This window comes from Hevea brasiliensis, chromosome 11 (genome assembly GCF_030052815.1).
Source record: "Hevea brasiliensis isolate MT/VB/25A 57/8 chromosome 11, ASM3005281v1, whole genome shotgun sequence".
Classification (NCBI taxonomy): Eukaryota; Viridiplantae; Streptophyta; class Magnoliopsida; order Malpighiales; family Euphorbiaceae; genus Hevea; species Hevea brasiliensis.
In genome coordinates this window covers 16,297,615-16,316,210 of record NC_079503.1, presented here as the reverse complement: position 1 = coordinate 16,316,210, position 18,596 = coordinate 16,297,615, and the positions used below count along the sequence as shown (strand labels likewise).

Here is an 18,596-nt window from a genome sequence, read left to right as displayed (position 1 = left end):
TCCATCCTGTATGGAGTTTTTATTTTATTGTTTTGTATAGATGTTCAATTTTTAGATTGATTATTTTGTAGATAATAACCTCCTTATATTAGAGCTTGTTCGCGCGACTTCTTTCTCTAGTGCAATTAGAGGTTCACTTCTTTTGTGGTTATCATATTCAACAATTACACAGTTAAAGTAAATTAATTATCTCTACTATTATTATGTTAGTCAACCACTATTACTGGTTCTTCAAATATCCTATTTAACAATTCCTTTTCTAGAAATGCCTTCACTGCCATCTATACCAAGAACTTATGCAGGGAAACACAACATTTTCATTGTTATTTCTTTTCTTTTTTTCCCTGTGAAAATTAATTCATATTAAAAACAGTAAAAGAGTATTATTCTAAACCTTAACTAGGTTAAGTTTAGTCGTTTACAAACAAGATAAAATACAATGAAAACCAGAAAAAGCCAACAATTAAACAAATCTAAACTTCCTAACTAAATATGCAGACTGGCCTTTTGAAGAGGCAGTGAAGTTCCATTGCTGAAATTTTATGTGATTATAACATTCTAATGGCACCCAAATTCCAAGAAAGCAATAAATTGCTGGAATTCATAACCTCACTTGGCCTCACAAAACTCATTTAGAAGTACACAGGCAAGTAAGGTTCCAACATTAGTTAGAGCCTACTTTAAAAAAATAAAATAAAATAAAATCTCAAGCTCATTTGAAAGTGTGCGGCACAAGACAGAAGAACACAATGTAACCACTAAATTTAGCCATCAATTAACGTACCCTTCTTTGAATTAAAGAAGGCAAAATAATAACAGTATCCAAATATATAAATGTTCATCACTAACGTCTACTGCTTCAAATGTAATTAGCACAATCTGAGAAATTGCAATGGCTTCTACAGGATGAAGTCTCACATGCGAATGCCTTTTACAGCATGAAGCCTTCCATCCATGGACATTGCCTTCAAGAAAAATGGGAACTGCCTCTGCAATCAGCAACCAATCTCTTAGCTGGACAAACCTGTCCATAACATAAATGAATCACTTCACGAAGTGATTTAAGAAAAAATGCCTGTACATAGAACGGCAAAACAATCAGAGGTAATTTGTCACATGGGAAAAAATAATCGCGAAGAAAATAGCAATCCCGTATTTTTGGATGCCCAGCCCTAATTTAATGCCACAGCTTGCTACAGAAACCGTTTCGCGACCTCTTGCTGGATATGATATCTGAAAAGGAGTCAACCAACTGACCTGCCAAACTACTATGATCATCCATCAGAGTTTGTATGAAAGTGTTGACCACTCGTCGTTCTTGTTCTGTTGATCTCAAACTAAACCAGGTCAGTAATTTCAACCTGAATTCCTGGTTAATGTGACCCTCACATTCCAACATTCGGATTATCTTTACACAGTCCTCAAAGTTGTCATCCAAGCAACCTGAGCCATTGGAAACACGGAATGGTGATCCATTTATCAAAGTGCTAACACAGTCATTCATCTCCTCATTGGAATGTGCAGCCCTTTTCCTGCACAGCTCTGCCCCCGAATCAACAGCTGGCTCTTCTGCACTAGGCCCATCGGTCCAGGTCTGGGAGTCACCACTACCATTTGATCTTGCTAAACCATTCTTCTTTATGTCATGAGAAGCAGCATCGTCATCCACCTCAACAGCCTGTTCCAAAGTACAACCATTATCTTCATCCCGGGAAGACTCAAATGGAGGGGTCAGCTCTTCATTCAAATCAGGCACAGAAACAACATTTAAGTCAAGCCCACGTGAAACAGATGGCAACTGATCTTCCATAGTTTCAGACTTCATCACTTGGCTAGCTCCACAACATTTTTCTGTATCAGCACTGCAAAAACCTTCAAAACATCCTTGCTCTTGAGCCCAAGCCAGGTGGAGGACCTTTCCAAGCTCTCGAACCTTGAATCCAGAAGAATTTACAGACATTGTAGTTTTAGACTCTCTTTTTGAACCAGAAGTACCTCCTCCCAATTGGGTATTTGGATTCTTGCCATTGACAGCAACTGAGGAAATTGGATTCTTGTGAATTATCTCTATGCTCTTGGTAAAACACTTGGCCTCAGAGTGACCCCAGTCACCAGCATCTGTATATGAAACAATTCGAAAAGTGTACTCTGTGCAGGGCCGCAGATTGGATATCAAAATCCTCCTCTGAGCTCTTGGAAACACACAAATCGGGTCTTTTGTGTGTGTTTCTTCTCTACTCTTGCAATACCAGAGCTTGTAGCCCTTAATATCATCAGATGATACAGTAGACAATTCAATTAAAATGATTATGACAGATGACGATGTCACTTCTTCAAACAAGAACCTGCAAGCAGCAGGGAGTGAATCCTCTGCGGAAAAGACAAATTGTGTTATTCATTTCAGCAAACTTTATGGTTGTCATGTACAACAGTAGGACAACAGAGAACAGCTATATGAATTTTAACCTCTGCAACTTGATTTTCCATTAGAAATGATAGCTAACCACTCATCCGCTTTGTCAATTGCAAGTGAGCAAAGTTTCTGCACATCACCAGCAACAGAGAGTCTGCTGACAATACCACGTGCCATCTTGGCTGAAACACCATTCACCGGACCCACCTCCGTTTCTAGTTTGGCCTTGGCATCTTTCACCATTTCATGCAGCTCTTTAAACCTTAAAGTCCCATCCAATAGCCTGTAGCTCAAGTATATCCTATAACAGAGCACATCAACACGACGAGCATCCTTGGCAATGATTAGCTGCTTCTTCCAACATCTGTCAGTATTGATAAAATCAGACCATTGTCATCAGTCCAAAGTTCAAATATATTACAGAAGCATAGAATTAACCCACAGTTATTGGCCTACATGACTATGTTTAATGCTGTTTAAGGTACCATCTCAATTAGAACTAGAGAAACATCTTTTCCCGGAAGACATTTAATTCACTAAGCTCCATTCATGTACTGGAAATCATCTTTCAGCAATAAAGACACATTATGCACATGCTTCTTTCATGGTAAAATACAGTGACAAGAACAGGGTAGAGAGGAAATTGTTCAATAAGATGAAGTAGGATGGTACTTTTCAAACTCAAAATGAATAAATAGAGTAAACTCTGAGCTGCCAAACATCAACTAAGAATTGATGAAACACCTTATTGAAAAATAAAACTTGTTTACAGAAAAATGAGTCAACAACATGAATAGAATTCACTTACCCAAGTATGCCAGAAATTTTACCGCAAGAAGCACAGCAATAACTACCATCTAGTTGCATCAATTGTCCCAGATCAACAACGCCCACCTTATCACGTTGAAGTGCACACTCAATATGACATGATAGCCCACAGGAGTCTCCCTGACCAGTTTCAGATGTGCAAAACAACCAGAGACTAGGATCTTTATTGTCATCAAATAAATGACAAATACAACAAGAGCACCTCTTGCAAAATGTGTCATCAATGGATAGGACAGCTCTACACGCAGAATTTTTACATATCCATGAGTTTGAACATCCAAAATCTGATGACTGCTCAGAAGCAGGTACGAGTTGTGTGGGATTTTCCCCCTTTCTTTGTTGCTTCTTAAAGGAAGGCTGATTATTGGGACTTGAAGACACTTTTTTAGATTCCTGCTTCTTAATTGTTTTGCTACCTATCTTTGTAACTTCTGTCGTTTTGCTCTTAGATGAAGCTGTGTGCTTCTTTTCCTTATCAAAGCAAGTTCGAAGAAGCTCCTTTTTTGGTCCAGATTTCAGAAACTCTTGAAGGAGTTCTGGACTTCTCGAAGCATCATCTGAATTCCCATTTTTCTCAGGTGTGCTTTGCACACTGGAAGAAAGGCTTTGAACCCCAGAAACTGGAAGAGAATAACGGACCAATTGAAAAAAATGAGAACCCTTTGGCAGAAACAAAACAACATATTCACTACAAACAATCCAACATTACATGCAAACATGTGAAATTGAATGAAGCTGTCCAGTATTACCATTAAAAATTGTGTCAAGGAGTATGAGTATAAGACTTCCCTTCTTAGTAGCTCAACCCATTTTCCTTTTTGACATTTTCTTCGCCCTTTTATTCCTTCAATATTAAAAGTTTAGAACACCCCCTTCCATATATATATTTATATATGGAAGGGGTGGTTCTAAACTTCTTAGAAAAATTATGTCCACGACCATCAATAATTGAAGACTTACAACATTAACTTTCTTCATAAACTTATTCTCCCAATCATTCAAGATGAACACCACATCATCTTTTTCCTTTTTCTAAGTTTCAGATATCTTATAAAGATATCGTCAGTTTTTACCAAAAGTTTGCCCTATAACGTATAGTCCACAAGTCAATAAGAATTGCATACAGTGGTGAAAACCCAAAAAAAAAAGAGCTATTTTTATTTGCATGTCAGGGGTCTGACACACAAGTCAAAGTATTAAATCAAATAAACATTGGAGTAACAAATGCCAAGGGACCATCATCATTAAATACTTTCTTCTATGATCTCGTAGAATTGCTAAAAGGCACCAGAAGCAACAGCTATACCAGTCATGACATCATATGGGAATTGCTAAACCCACTCTGCCCAATTGCCATTCCTGAATAGGGTGAAATTGGCATTAATGAGGTTAATAAGATAGTTGGTCATCTACGCAAACATGTGTGTAAAACATACCAATATAGGAGAAGATTCCTGCATAGAACCAAGAAGATTAAATCTCAAGCTAAAATTGGGATCATAGCAGCAGCTAAATCTATGCCAGTGGTCCATGAATAACAGGATAGCTGGGACAAAAATTTGCAGATAAGTGCAAACACAAAAGAAATTATGAGCTAACCAGGAAAGGAAGAGAAGAAAAACGTATCATGGGTACGAGTCAAGAATATGGCATGGCAATTAACCACACCTGCCACAACTGCGAGTCATTTAAAGTCATCTTCTTGCAGTTCTTACAGGCACACCCCAGTAGTTTGAACTTGGGATTTACAAACGCCAGGTTCAAACCACAATGAGCTTGGGGTTAGGGGAGCTGGATTACGGTATGGGAAAGGACTACTCCACTAAGGGACCTCCAAAGTGTTGTGGGAGGGAGGGGGGTGGGGAAGAATAGAATCCAATCAGTGAACTGAACAACTGAACAATGTCCTAATAATCTCCACCACTGCTTCTACTATTACCATGCAACCAATTTTCACAGCATACATGAAAACCAACACAAGAAGACAACCAAAAATCAAGTTATAAAAAGAAAAGAAGATAAAAAACATACCTTTAGCAAGGAATTTATCCTCTAAATCCATTTTTCAACAGGTGAGCGCATAGGCCTCCCCAGACCCACCTGTAACAATGAATTCAAAACATCAAAACATCTTCAAATTTCCATCATTTACTTAAAAACAATACATCAAAAAGAAGTAAGAGTCTAAGAATTAATCCCAAACTAATTGGGATCAATTTTACGTATCCTGTTTCATCACTCAACTCTGTTTGAGACCAATTATATATTAATATTAATACAATAACAAATCTTTTGATACTTCTTCACTCCACGTCATTTTAGGTACTCCCTTTCCCTTCATTCTTTCCATCACTAACTTATCACATTTTTGTATTGATACATTCAATGTTCTACATTGGACAAGGCCCATATCATCTTGATCAACCCTCTTTCATTTTATGCCAATGTGTGCTACATGATTGAATGTGTTCATTCTTAATCTTACCTATTATCGTAATACTAAACATTCATCTTAACATCCATCTGCCACACCCAAATACAGTAAATCTTAAAATTTTCACTGCCTAATTGAATATTTCACTTTCACTCCCCAATATGTGATCCAAAAAACCTACATTTCTTTCACTTTCTTCTCTTGCAGCAGGTTAAAAAAATACATTGCACGATCAAAAATTCTCTCATTTCCAAAGTTGAATTTACTTTCCTTTTCCCCTTTTTTACCGCAATGCAGCTAACGAAAGAAACATAATGACCCAAAATCCGCACAACCAATAGCACTGAAGAGCAAACAGAAATATCCAATTGAATCTTATCAACAAACACACAATAAACCCCTCAAAGCACATTACTACTTTTATCTTTAAAAAATTTCATGCGAGATCAACATACCCCATTTCAAAACCCATGCTTAGCTTCACATACGCTCACTAAAAACAGGAAAGAAATAAATACAACAAACATATCGAAACAGAATCCAAAACGACATGGAAAAAGCAGCAAACAGAAACTTTAACAGTTAAAAGTGCCTGAATGTCCGTACATTGTTTAGATATAACGTAAACTAATATTAGAAAAAATACAAAAAAAAAAAAGGAAAATCACATAAATTTTCAAAACTCGAGTATATAAAGGAGAACGCAATCAGAGAAAATAAAAGCAAACTGAAAGAGGAACGGAGAAAACGAAGAAAAAAGGAACGGATCTGAGAGGAAACACAGAGACCAGAAATCAAAACGACAATTTGAAAAAACAAAAACAGAAATAAACAAGAAAAAAGGAGAAGTACCTGTGGATAATGGGAGAGGAATCTAGGGTTTTAATGGGGCCAAGAGTGAAGAATTGGGTAACAGAGGACCCGAATCAGAGGAGAGAGAGGTGGAAAAGAAAAGGAGAAACTTCTCCGTTGGTATCTCTAACAAGGGAAGAGAAGCGGAGAGCAGGCTTGGCTTGTACGAGTTGTTCACGTTTTAGAGAATTGAGCCAAGGACGAGGACGAAATACAAGTTTCACGCGCGGAGGAGAAGCGTTTGGGTAAGTTGTTCAGCTCGAATGCAGGGTTGGTTGTGCTGAGCACAAAAAGTACGTGAAGCACTATCATTTGTTTCGATTGGTGCGTGCTCTGTCACGTACTTACTGGAACGTGGTACCGGAATTGTCTGTATTTGTTTTTGTTTTATTTATTTTACTCTATTTTTAGGAGAATTTAATTTCCTTATTATGCGGTCTTCTTATTTAAAAAATCAATTATCAAGATTTTTCTGAAAAAAAATTCAGAAAAATTAAAAAAAAAAATCTTATAATTTTCCGCTTTGATACAAAAGTCCTGTGATTTTTTTTTTTTAATTTGATGCCCTATGTTATTAAACATTAATAAACATAGTCTAAATCGTCATTTATTATTAAGTGAGGCAGACGTGATAAAAATAATATTGATACGGCGTTAATACCAATATATGTTATCGATTTTAATATTATTATTTATTTTATCATATAAATACAAAATATTGAAAACTTAGTTCTTGAATTAAGAAAAAAAAAATCAAACCTTTAAAGTTAAAAGTGTGAAAATATAAACTAAATCATTATTTATTATTATGGGAGATAGACGTGATAAAAATAATATTGATATGATATTAATGTCAATATATATTATCGATTTTAATATTATTATTTATTTTATTATATAAATACAAAATATTGAAAACTTAGTTCTTGAATTGAAAAAAAAAAATCAAACCTTTAAAGCTAAAAGTGTGAAAATATAAACTAAATCATTATTTATTATTATGTGAAACAGACGTGATAAAAATAATATTGATACAGCGTTAATGTTAATATATATTATCGATTTTAATATTATTATTTATTTCATCATATAAATACAAAATATTGAAAACTTAGTTCTTGAATTAAAAAAAAAATCAAACCTTTAAAGCCAAAAGGGTGAAAATATAAAATATTTAAGTATACTTTATTATTTATAAATAAGTATTTATATTTTGATAAATAAATTCTTAAATATTATAAATATTTATAATCTCTTTACTCTTATCTTTTCTTCCATCTCTCTTTTTATCCATCTTTTTCTATTTTTTTTTCTTTTTTCTCTCTCCTTAATTTTTTTTATGTGTTTCTCTCATTATCTCTCTTAGTCTATCTCTTTATATTTCCATAAATATTCTGAAAATTAAAATTAAATTATAAGATTCACAAATCCAAAATATATTGAAAAATATAAATAAAAAATTTTTATATAATACTAAAATTAAAAATTATTGACTTTACTATTTTAGAGATGACTTGAATATTATTAAATAACTATTCTATAACACTTCTCTATGCTATATAATTAAATAAATTTTTAAATAAATATTCACCATGTAACATTTTAAAAATTGCATTCACATGTATTAAAATAAAATTTATTTATATTTCTTTGATGATTAATAATAATAATAATATGTCATTGATTTCAAACTACCAACTCCAAACTTACTTGAAAGTTATTAGGCGTTAATGTTGAATCTAATTTTGTTGGCAAGTTTTGAAAAAAAAAAAAAAAAAGAAAGAAAGAAATTAATAGAATTATTATTGAGATACGTATCAAATGGGAATTGGGAGGAGGAGTCACAATCACACTCAGATACTGCCATGTCATCATACTACATAAAGTTAGGTACTTTTTATGATTCGTTCCCACACTTTCTCTGTGCTCTCTTTTAGCTTTAAGGAAATCACACTTGGCTTATTGGAATTCCAAGAAACATTTACTTTCGATCAATTTTAATAATTATTTTTAAATTTATATAATTATAATATTATTATCTTTTAATTTAAAAATATAATATAAAATATTTTTAATTTTTAAATTTTATATAATAAAATCATTTTAATATTTAATTATTAATTTTTAGTTAGATAATAACTTAGAAAATATCAACATAATACTCAATCAATATTTCTCTTTTCTCTTTTAAATTATATATATATATTAAATTATTTTATTTTCAGTAAAAAAATAATTTTTTATATATCAAGATAATAATTTTATATTTTATATAAAAAAATAAAAAAATATTAACTAAATATCACATTAAATTTTTTCACATCAATATCTAATTATAAAATTAGTGATTATAAATTAAAACAATTTTATTGTTAAATCAAAAATCAATGAATTATATTTTAATTAATAAATATTGAACATAGTAATAAGGCTTATTGAGTTTTAAAAAAATAAAATTTATTTTTTTTAAAAAAATATTATTAAAAAAAATAATTATAAATTTCAAAAAAGTTAATTTTTTTATAAATTATAAAACAGATAAAAAAATACCTTAATAAATTTATACAAGCTTAGCCTCCATATAGGCCTAGTCTTAAAGTTGGTTTTGGTCAATGGTGGGTTCCTCAATATTTGACTAAGTTTTCCTTTTGTAGAGTAAATTTGACTGCAGGTTGAAGATTTCAGAGAAACAGAAACTCATGGGATTGGTTAAGGTTGAGAAAAGTTTTTTTTTTTTTTTTTTTAAGTGCCTTCAGGATATTTATATAAAAGTAATTAAATTATTTTTGTTATTTTAAAATTTTGATTAATTACAATTAAATTCGCATAATATTATATATAATTTATGATAAAATTATATAAAATTTTTTAAAGAACTCATAATAATGAAAATATATAAATTTAAATAACTATTTCTTAACCAGTGTCTTACGAACACTTGTTAGAAAATTTTTTTAAATAGTTATTTTATTGACTATAGAATAAAGTTTTAAATAAGACTCTAAATTTTTTAGTGATATTTAATTAGGTCTAAAATGAATTTTTTTTATTTAATTAATTCACTTTTTTTTCATTTAAGATTAAATAGATTCATAATTTAATAATAAACATAGGCTTGGAAGAGAATGCAGGGTCTTGGAGTAAATAAACCAAAATTGAATTTCAAATTCTCCCTTTAATTCTCAATTAAGGCTCAATTATATAAAAAATAATAATTATTTTTTACAAAAAACTAAATCAATCATTTTAATAAATAAAAAAATATTTTATATTTTTAAAGATTTAAAATTAAATAAATATACTTTTGTAACTCATTTGAATCAAGATATTATTTAACTATAGTGTTTTTATTTATAGCAATATAATAAATTTTATCAAATAATATATCTTTTATTTTTAATATATATTTATAAAGATAATTAATATCTCTTTTATTTTTAATGTATATAAATAATATTCTATAAATATTAAGAAGATAATTAAATATTTGTGGAAGTATTTTTTATTTCCTGTATTTTTTTTATAAACATTGAAAATAAAAAATAATATTTAAATTTAAAAATAAAAAATAATTAAAATTTAAATGTTCAATATTTTTATAAAATTTAAAAATAATATTAAAATATTTGTAAATTTAGCTTAATGAATGTTTAAAAATTAATTTTAGGCCCTAAAATAATGCTCAATAGTTATTTAGCCACTGAAAGAGAAAAATTTACAACCAAATATGTCTCTCAAGTTTTAATTTTTATTAACTAAATCATATTTTGAAAAGTGTGACTAATGGTGTTAAAAAAATTATTAAAAAATATTATTTTTTATATTTAAATTATTAAATATATTTTAAAAATTAAAAAATTCATAATCTATATGTGTATGCTACAATATCATGCACCTTCCTTTTTTTTTCAATTATAATTTCATTAATAAAATCCAATTTATATTTCAGGTCCAAACTAAATTCCGACTAGTAGTCCTCCCCAATACTCTCAACCTAAAGCCCAAAATGTTAAGTAAAGAAACTTAAAATAATATCAAACAAAATTAAAGGATGTTACAAGGAGAACTCGAAGGCTCAAACCAAAAGGTGAGACTAGCATCAAATGTAGCTAACCGATGCAAATAATGAGCAACTATATTAACTTGTCTTCAAATCCAAACTAAGGTCCAATCAAACCCTTGAGATAATAGGTGCTTACAGTCAAAAATAATATATCCAAAGACATACCAATCATCTTGACTATGATGAATAGCATCCACCATCCATCTCGATGTCAATGGTACTTATATTGCTATTTTTCAATCAAAGAAAGGCTTCTCTGAGAGCAAGAGCTTTAGCTACACGAGGAAGATAAAAAGTACCTTGATAACCTGATAAAATGAAGGAGCCATTGAAGTCCATAAGACCGCAACATAGATGTGCACCTATCCTCCCTGTGAATCCAGCATCAACGTTGCTTTTTACATGTCTCTCCAGCGACTTACTCCACAACGTGTGAGGCTGCAACTACATCCACATGTGCCATTGCCATTCATCCATCAATTTCAAACCACCCTGTACAATATCAATGGTTGTCAAAGATAGAGGTGTAAATGAATCAAGCTGCTCGTGAGCTATTCAAGGTTCGGCTCGATAAAAGCTCGGCTCAATTTTTAAACGAGTCGAACTCGAGCTCGAATTTTAAGTTCGTTTAATAAACGAGTCAAGCTCGAGCTCAGCAGCATTCGACTCGAGCTCGAGTTTGAGCTCGGCTCGTTTATAAGTTCGTGAACTGACTCGTTGAACAGGTTCGCTAGCTGGCTCATTGAATAGGCTCGCGAGCTGGCTTGTTGAACAGGCTCGCGAGCTGGCTTGTTGAACAAGTTCGTGAGCAAGACAAAAATATTTATATTAATTATTATAATTTTAAAATATTATAAATATATTTATTTTGTTTATAATTAATTTTAAAATAATCTATTCTTTCAAAATATGATATAAACAATATATAAAATATATTTATAATTATATAGTTATTTATGCTTTAGATTTATTTTTCTAAAAAAATAAGTTAATTTTTACATAAGAATAAATTTAGAATATTGGATAATAAATACATAAAAATTATTGTGAACTATTTTATCTATATTAAATTACTAAAGAAATTAAAATTACATACTTTTGGCGTTAGTGTGATTTGAAATATGAAGCATGTCTCTCCCCTTCTCTTCCTTCTCTATTAAAATTTTAAACTTTTAAAAAATTAAGTTTCAAAATTAATATTAATATATCTAATAATTATTATTACTTTCGTTCAATATGTAGTCCCACTTACAATCTCTTGATTAGTTTTCTTTTATGTGAAATTTAAACTTTTAAAAGATTAATATTCAATTTTAATACTAAACTATTTATCCATTATTAATATTCTTCTCTCTGTCTAAACACTTTCTCTTTATGCATCATTTAAAAATTCTTTCTCCTAAATCTTTTCCTACTTAATATTATCTACTTATTCCCCAAGAATTAAATTGTTAATATGTTAAATTTAAATTATAATACTATTGAGTTTAGTTAAGAACCATAAAATTAGATTATGTGTGCGTGTGTGTGTACACATTTATGTAATTGAGTTTATTATAATTGTCATTAATACATTGACATCATATAATATATTGTATTTATATTATATAGTAATCTTTTTAATTAAATCATAATACTATTAGAATGTGTGTGTATATATATACACATGTAATTGAGTTGATTATAATTATAATTAATATATTGATATCATATATTATCTTGAATTTGTATCATATGGTAATCTTTTTAATTAAATCATAATACTATTGAGTTTAGTTAAGAGCCATGAAATTAGATTAAGCATACATGTGTATAATGTAAATATGATTTTTAATTAAATTTAAAACTTAAAAAATTATAAATGTAATAATAAATATGATAAAATTTTAATTATATATTATATTGTGCTGTTAGGCTTTTATTGTAGTAAATTATTTATATAAAATAAAAGTAAGTTAAAATTTAAAAATAAAAGTTAATAAATTTTTTCACAAAAAAAAAAAAAAAACAAAACCAAAGTCCCACATCGGATAGAAAGAAGGGGGGGGGGAGGGAGGGGGAGTGAGTGGCTTCCCTTTTTTGGTTGGCCGGCAACCTAACGTGCTCGAATCGAGCTCAAGTTTAATATATATGTAATGAGCTGAACTCGAGCTTGAATATTAAAGCTCGAGCCGAGCTTGAGCCTGAAAAAAAAAAATATAACAAGCTGAGCTTGAACTATTCAAAGCTAAGCTCGGCTCTGTTCGTTTACATCCCTAGTTGAAGACTTAACTTGCTAGATCAACAAATTTCTTGGGTTCCACATGCTCCATAAAATGGAGCAAATCTTTTCCATAATACCACTATTAATAGTTCTCAACAAATAACCAATAAACTTAGTAAAACATGAGAAAGAATGGGTATCCAAATCCAAATCAAAAGACATCCAAAAATCATTAGCAAGAGGACAAGATAAAAATACATGAAGGTCATTTTCAATACCACCACAAATAGAGCAATTAACATCTATATCAACATATTTATTACCCAAATTTACCCCTTTAGGAAGAATACCTCTTAAAACTCTCTGAAGAAAATTTTTAACATTAGGTGGCACATGGAGTTTCCAAATCCTTTTCTAGTCACTGAGAATAACATAATTAGACAATTCTCCACTATAGTTGATATCAACATGGTACCTAGATTTTACACTATATTTACTTGACTTGGTGAAATGCCATATACACATATCCATACATCTTAACAAATTAAGGGGAATTCAAACAATGTGGACATTAGGGGGAGTGAGTGGCTTCCCTTTTTTGGTTGGCCGGCAACCTAACGTGTGGGGCTCAAATGGGCTCTTAAGTATTTTTTTTTCAATTTTAAATTTATTTCAATTAAGATTAAATATATTTTAATTATAATTATTTAAATTTTTAATTTACATTTATTTAAATTAAATTTTATTTTAATATAATAATATTAACGAGCTTGAGTCGAACTAAAATTCGAGCTTAAGTTTAGCTTATAAACGAGCTGAACTCGAGCTTCGTTCGTTTATATTATAAATGAGTTTGATACGAGCCGAACTCGAGCTTGGTTCGTTTATATTATAAATGAGTTTGATACGAGTCGAGCTCGAATCGAGCTCAAGTTTAATATATATGTAATGAGCTGAACTCGAGCTTGAATATTAAAGCTCGAGCCGAGCTTGAGCCTAAAAAAAAAAATATAACAAGCTGAGCTTGAACTATTCAAAGCTAAGCTCGGCTCTGTTCGTTTACATCCCTAGTTGAAGACTTAACTTGCTAGATCAACAAATTTCTTGGGTTCCACATGCTCCATAAAATGGAGCAAATCTTTTCCATAATACCACTATTAATAGTTCTCAACAAATAACCAATAAACTCAGTAAAACATGAGAAAGAATGGGTATCCAAATCCAAATCAAAAGACATCCAAAAATCATTAGCAAGAGACAAGATAAAAATACATGAAGGTCATTTTCAATACCACCACAAATAGAGCAATTAACATCTATATCAACATATTTATTACCCAAATTTACCCTTTTAGGAAGAATACCTCTTAAAACTCTCTGAAGAAAATTTTTAACATTAGGTGGCACATGGAGTTTCCAAATCCTTTTCTAGTCACTGAGAATAGCATAATTAGACAATTCTCCACTATAGTTGATATCAACATGGTACCTAGATTTCACACTATATTTACTTGACTTGGTGAAATGCCATATACACATATCCATACATCTTAACAAACTAAGGGGAATTCAAACAATGTGGACATCACAAAGGGACAAAAAAAATTCAAGCAACAAATCCACATTCCAACTCAACCCATCCTTATTAATTAATCCTGAAACTTAAAATCTTCTAAATCATCAATGAGAGGTGTGTCAATATAAAAAATTATTTTCATTATTGACCCATGGATCACCCCAAATATTAATACTAGATACATCTCAATTCTCCACCTAATACCATTAGAAAGAAGCCAGCAAAAAAACTTTTCCACACATAACTAGGACTATTTTCTTCTTCTGCAGTAACAAAATCCCCTTTTGGAAATTATTTAGCTTTGAGAACCCGACTAAGAAAAGCATTTGGGTCAAAAATAATTCTCTAATTCTGTCAACCAAGCATAACTAAATTAAAATAGTGAAGGTTTCAAAAACCGATACCCTTAAAATCTTTCCCTGGACACATTTTATCCCATGATAACTAGTGAATTTTCCTATGACCATTCCCATTAGAACCCTACCAAAAAGGATTCTGATTGAGTTAGGAGTTTGTAAAGAAGTTAAAAAGAGAAACGTAAAGGAAGTTGCTGAATAAAGCTTTGTATTATTGAATAAGAAGGGAAAATACAACCAAATAAAATTAAAAACTTCAAATGGCCCACTGGAGATGAAGAGAACTCTGGCCTAACAAATTTGCTGATGTAATAGGAAATCACTCAAAGCATGCTCTTATTCTATTGTTTACTACTATACATAATTTTCTTTCCTACACATGCTATTTCTTTGAGTATTTAGTTACTGGCCAACTTGCTCCAACTCATCCCTCCTAGGACCTTCCTCCTTGTTACTGGAAGCTCTTGTTGTGTAACACCCACTCTTTCCATTCGTTGGAATTTCTGTCACAAATGGAATATTCTTACGAATTTTAAGATTTCGTAAATGAAGGGAAGGGTGGCAAAAGGTGTATATGTTTATGTATATGTGTGTTTGAAGTTTTCGAAATGTATTTAAAAATGAAAATATTTTAAAGGTTTTCTTTTTTAAAAGTTTTTAAGTGTGTATTTTGGACAGAAGAAACTTCAGCGGCCGAAAGATGGATTTTCGATAGTCGAAGTCCCTTTTTCCTGTTTAAATCCCTTTTTGGATAGAATGGACCCTAGCAATCAGAGCTAAAGTTTCTAATAGCCAAAAGTCCCTAAATAGTGAGGGTATAAAAAGGGGACCAAAGCTCATTTTTTTGCTAAAAACACTTAGATTTTTCTCTTCTTCCCTCTCTCTCAATTGTTAGAGCCTACAAGGAGCTCTTTGAAGAAATTTTCTTGAGTTTTTCAAGATTTGGAGGTCAATTCTTTCATAAGGAAGCTTAGGAAATCAAATTCAAGCTTTAGACCTTTAGCTCTCTCACCTCCAAGCTCCAAGAAAAGAGATAACTTTGCTTTCTTCTTAATCTAATAGGTAGATCTAAGTAAGTTAATGAGGAATTAGGTTTTTATAACTTCAATTTCATGTAAAGTTGTGTTTAAGATGAGTTTTAGGAAATTTATGCATGTTAGGGTTAGGATTTTATGATTTTATGTTAAAATTGCATGTTTAATGTTAGTTTAGTCATGTTTAAGTGTTATGAGCTTAAATGGCTAGTTTCCTTTGATGGATTTGAGGAAATCCTTGAATATGCTATGTTGGGTTTAGGGAAAGCCTATGATTTGAGTTTTTAGTTAATGTGTGCGGGATTTAAGCATGATTTCAAGTTGTTTTAGATCCTAGAGACTTATTTATATGTTTAGTTTGAGTTTTGGAACTTTGGAATGAGTTTGGGTGTTGATGAGAGAAGGATTCTGTAGGTTTTCAACTTGAAAATTCTGAAAATTTTCAGGTTCGGCTACCGAAAATCATAGTTTCAATGGCTGACGTATGCAGTTTCTCAAAAAATCTAAAAAAAATTTCTAGGTTCGGCACTCAAAGTCTAAGACTTCAGTAACCGCAGTCAGCACTGGATTAGAAGGCCATTCGAAGCCTGAAACTTTAGTAGCTAAAGTAGGTTCTGCCTGACTTTTTCTTCTTTCTTTTCTAAGGTTTCAAAACATGGTTGCATAGTTCCTAAGGGCCTAGAATAAGATGTCTATTATGTGTATAGAGTTTTAGAAGCTTGTATAACTTTTTAGGGTCCGTTTTTGTAGGATTGGTCTTGAGGTACTCATAAGATTAAGGACTCGAGGATAGCTACCATTCGAGATGGGAGGTTGATAAGCCACAAGAAGTAAGTAACTCTAACCTTAATAAAATGGAAACTTGTGACACCCCTTACCCTTCTACAGTGTAGCCGAGCAAGATATGCCACACAGTTTACCGAAACACCCTATTTTAATTCAATCATTTTTATTCTTCCTAATTTATTTTTTTTCATAGTTATGGAGTACAATTTGTGAAGTATAATTCATTTTCAGTCATTTATTAAAATCATAAATTTATTTGAGGTTCCGCAAATTTTATAGAAAATCCGGCAGAGTACCGGCTAAAAATGGAGAAAACAGTTCTTCGGAACCTGTGAAAAACACTTTCAATATTTTCAATCAATCCCAAACTCCATTTCATCAACAAAATCTCAATATGTTTTTCAACAACATTTCCATTTCTCAATCATTCATCTCATATGATAATCATGTAAAAGTCATAAATAAATATTCACTTTTTCATTCATAAACACAATTTCTACTATTTACATTAATACCAAAATACATCACATAAGTTTCAATTACATATGAGAAAATAAAAGTTAATTACAAAATACCCAAAATGAAACCTAGTATCCTATCAATGCACTGACGTCGGTGAGGTGACACGGATACTATGCAGAGCTGCAGAAGGTCTCACCCAGTCTGTGGTCTACTGGGCTCTCTGTCTATCTCTCAAGAACCTACGCATGGCAAAAGTAATGCGCTAAGCAATAATGCTTAGTAGTACCAATAATAAAATAAAAAGAAATAATAGAAAATAAATATGCAGTGAATGTATTGATGTCTCATTTCAAACAAATTTTCGATGAGTATTTGTAGTCTTACTTATTTTGTACTTGTTATATTCATTATTTCATTAAATTTATCCACTTTCATTTTTGGTTGCCCAAGTAACTTATACTGGACGACTGGACTGGATAAACGGATAAACTGGCATTGGGTATTAAGTACCTCGGGCCGTCACATCATCGGTCACATATGTGTCTCGGTGTAATGAGCGACTAATAAGTCAGTAATAACATTAGGCACAAGGCCAAGTCTCAACACAATGTCAGAATAGCTAAAAGCCATAAAATCACAGAATGGCATAATGCCATGTGCAATACTGCTAACTGAACCCAATTGGCATGCCAACCTATCCAAACCCATCTTGCTAGGTGTACTAGAGCATGTTATACTTTTAAACTTTACAATTCTTGAAATTTAAGTTTAGGTGTTACTATTCATTTCATTAGTCAACTAAAATGTTGACTTTTGCATAGACAAGAGGTAAATTGGTTCTAATACTCCCAACGTACCACATTTTGCATTCTAAAATTATTGGTATTGATTGCCAATACCATTTCTAAGCTTAGTGTTAGTTGTTCAAAATTTTCAGATTTTAAGCCTTGTGCTTACTGTTCCATTGGTCATTTTTACAATAGGAATTTGACAAAATTGTCTTCATGAAAGTTGTTCCTTATTTTGTCTAGTTACATTTCTTTTTTTGAATCACTCCATTTGGAGTTTTGTAGCTCAAGTTATAGCCTAAACACCATAACTGGCTGGATTGGACAGAATCCAAAATTCTGGGCAAAACTGGTTCTGCCAGATTTGGTAACCCAAGTTTTGTTGGCAATTTGACTAGGTTATGGTCAGAATTTGGATTTGTGTTCTTCATGAAAGTTTTAGGTCTATGTCTCAGCTTTCTTCTGGTAAAATTTCAGGTCAATTGGACCTTTCTACACTAAGTTATGACCAAATGAATAAGCACTATTCATTTAGTCATTTTGCCCAGGCAGAATGCAAGTCACTCAGATTAGGGCAATTTTTAGGTTAACTTAGTTTGGTTTTTTGGGCAGGGTTTCTTCACCAAAGTTGTGCCATTATATGTCTAGTTTCATATCCAATTGGTCTTGCACCAATTGAACCTCTACAACTTCATTTATAGCTGCCCAAACTTGCTGGACTCATGCTCAGTCCTGCAGGTCAGCCAAGGCAGCTCACCTATACACAAATGCCAAGCCTCAACTCACTTCAATTCCTCATCA

At 31.4% G+C, this 18,596-nt stretch overlaps 1 protein-coding gene across 4 annotated transcripts; it reads right to left on the bottom strand.

The window, feature by feature from the left end:
* Positions 1-752: 752 nt before the first annotated feature.
* On the bottom strand, positions 753-6,701 carry LOC110654416 (VIN3-like protein 1). Of its 4 annotated transcripts, XM_058129982.1 has the most exons (6): positions 6,528-6,701; positions 5,273-5,341; positions 3,222-3,861; positions 2,467-2,777; positions 1,258-2,370; positions 753-1,024 (listed from the first exon to the last, which is right to left on the bottom strand). In XM_058129982.1, exons 2-6 carry the CDS (start codon positions 5,301-5,303, stop codon positions 1,011-1,013), a joined length of 2,109 nt encoding a protein of 702 aa, XP_057985965.1. In that variant the 5' UTR covers positions 5,304-5,341; positions 6,528-6,701; the 3' UTR covers positions 753-1,010. The 4 variants fall into 4 exon arrangements, with proteins under 4 accessions (XP_057985965.1, XP_057985962.1, XP_057985963.1 ...); XM_058129979.1 differs by having other exon boundaries at positions 753-2,370; positions 6,528-6,700; XM_058129980.1 differs by lacking the exon at positions 6,528-6,701 and adding an exon at positions 6,131-6,476 and having other exon boundaries at positions 753-2,370.
* Positions 6,702-18,596: the final 11,895 nt, after the last annotated feature.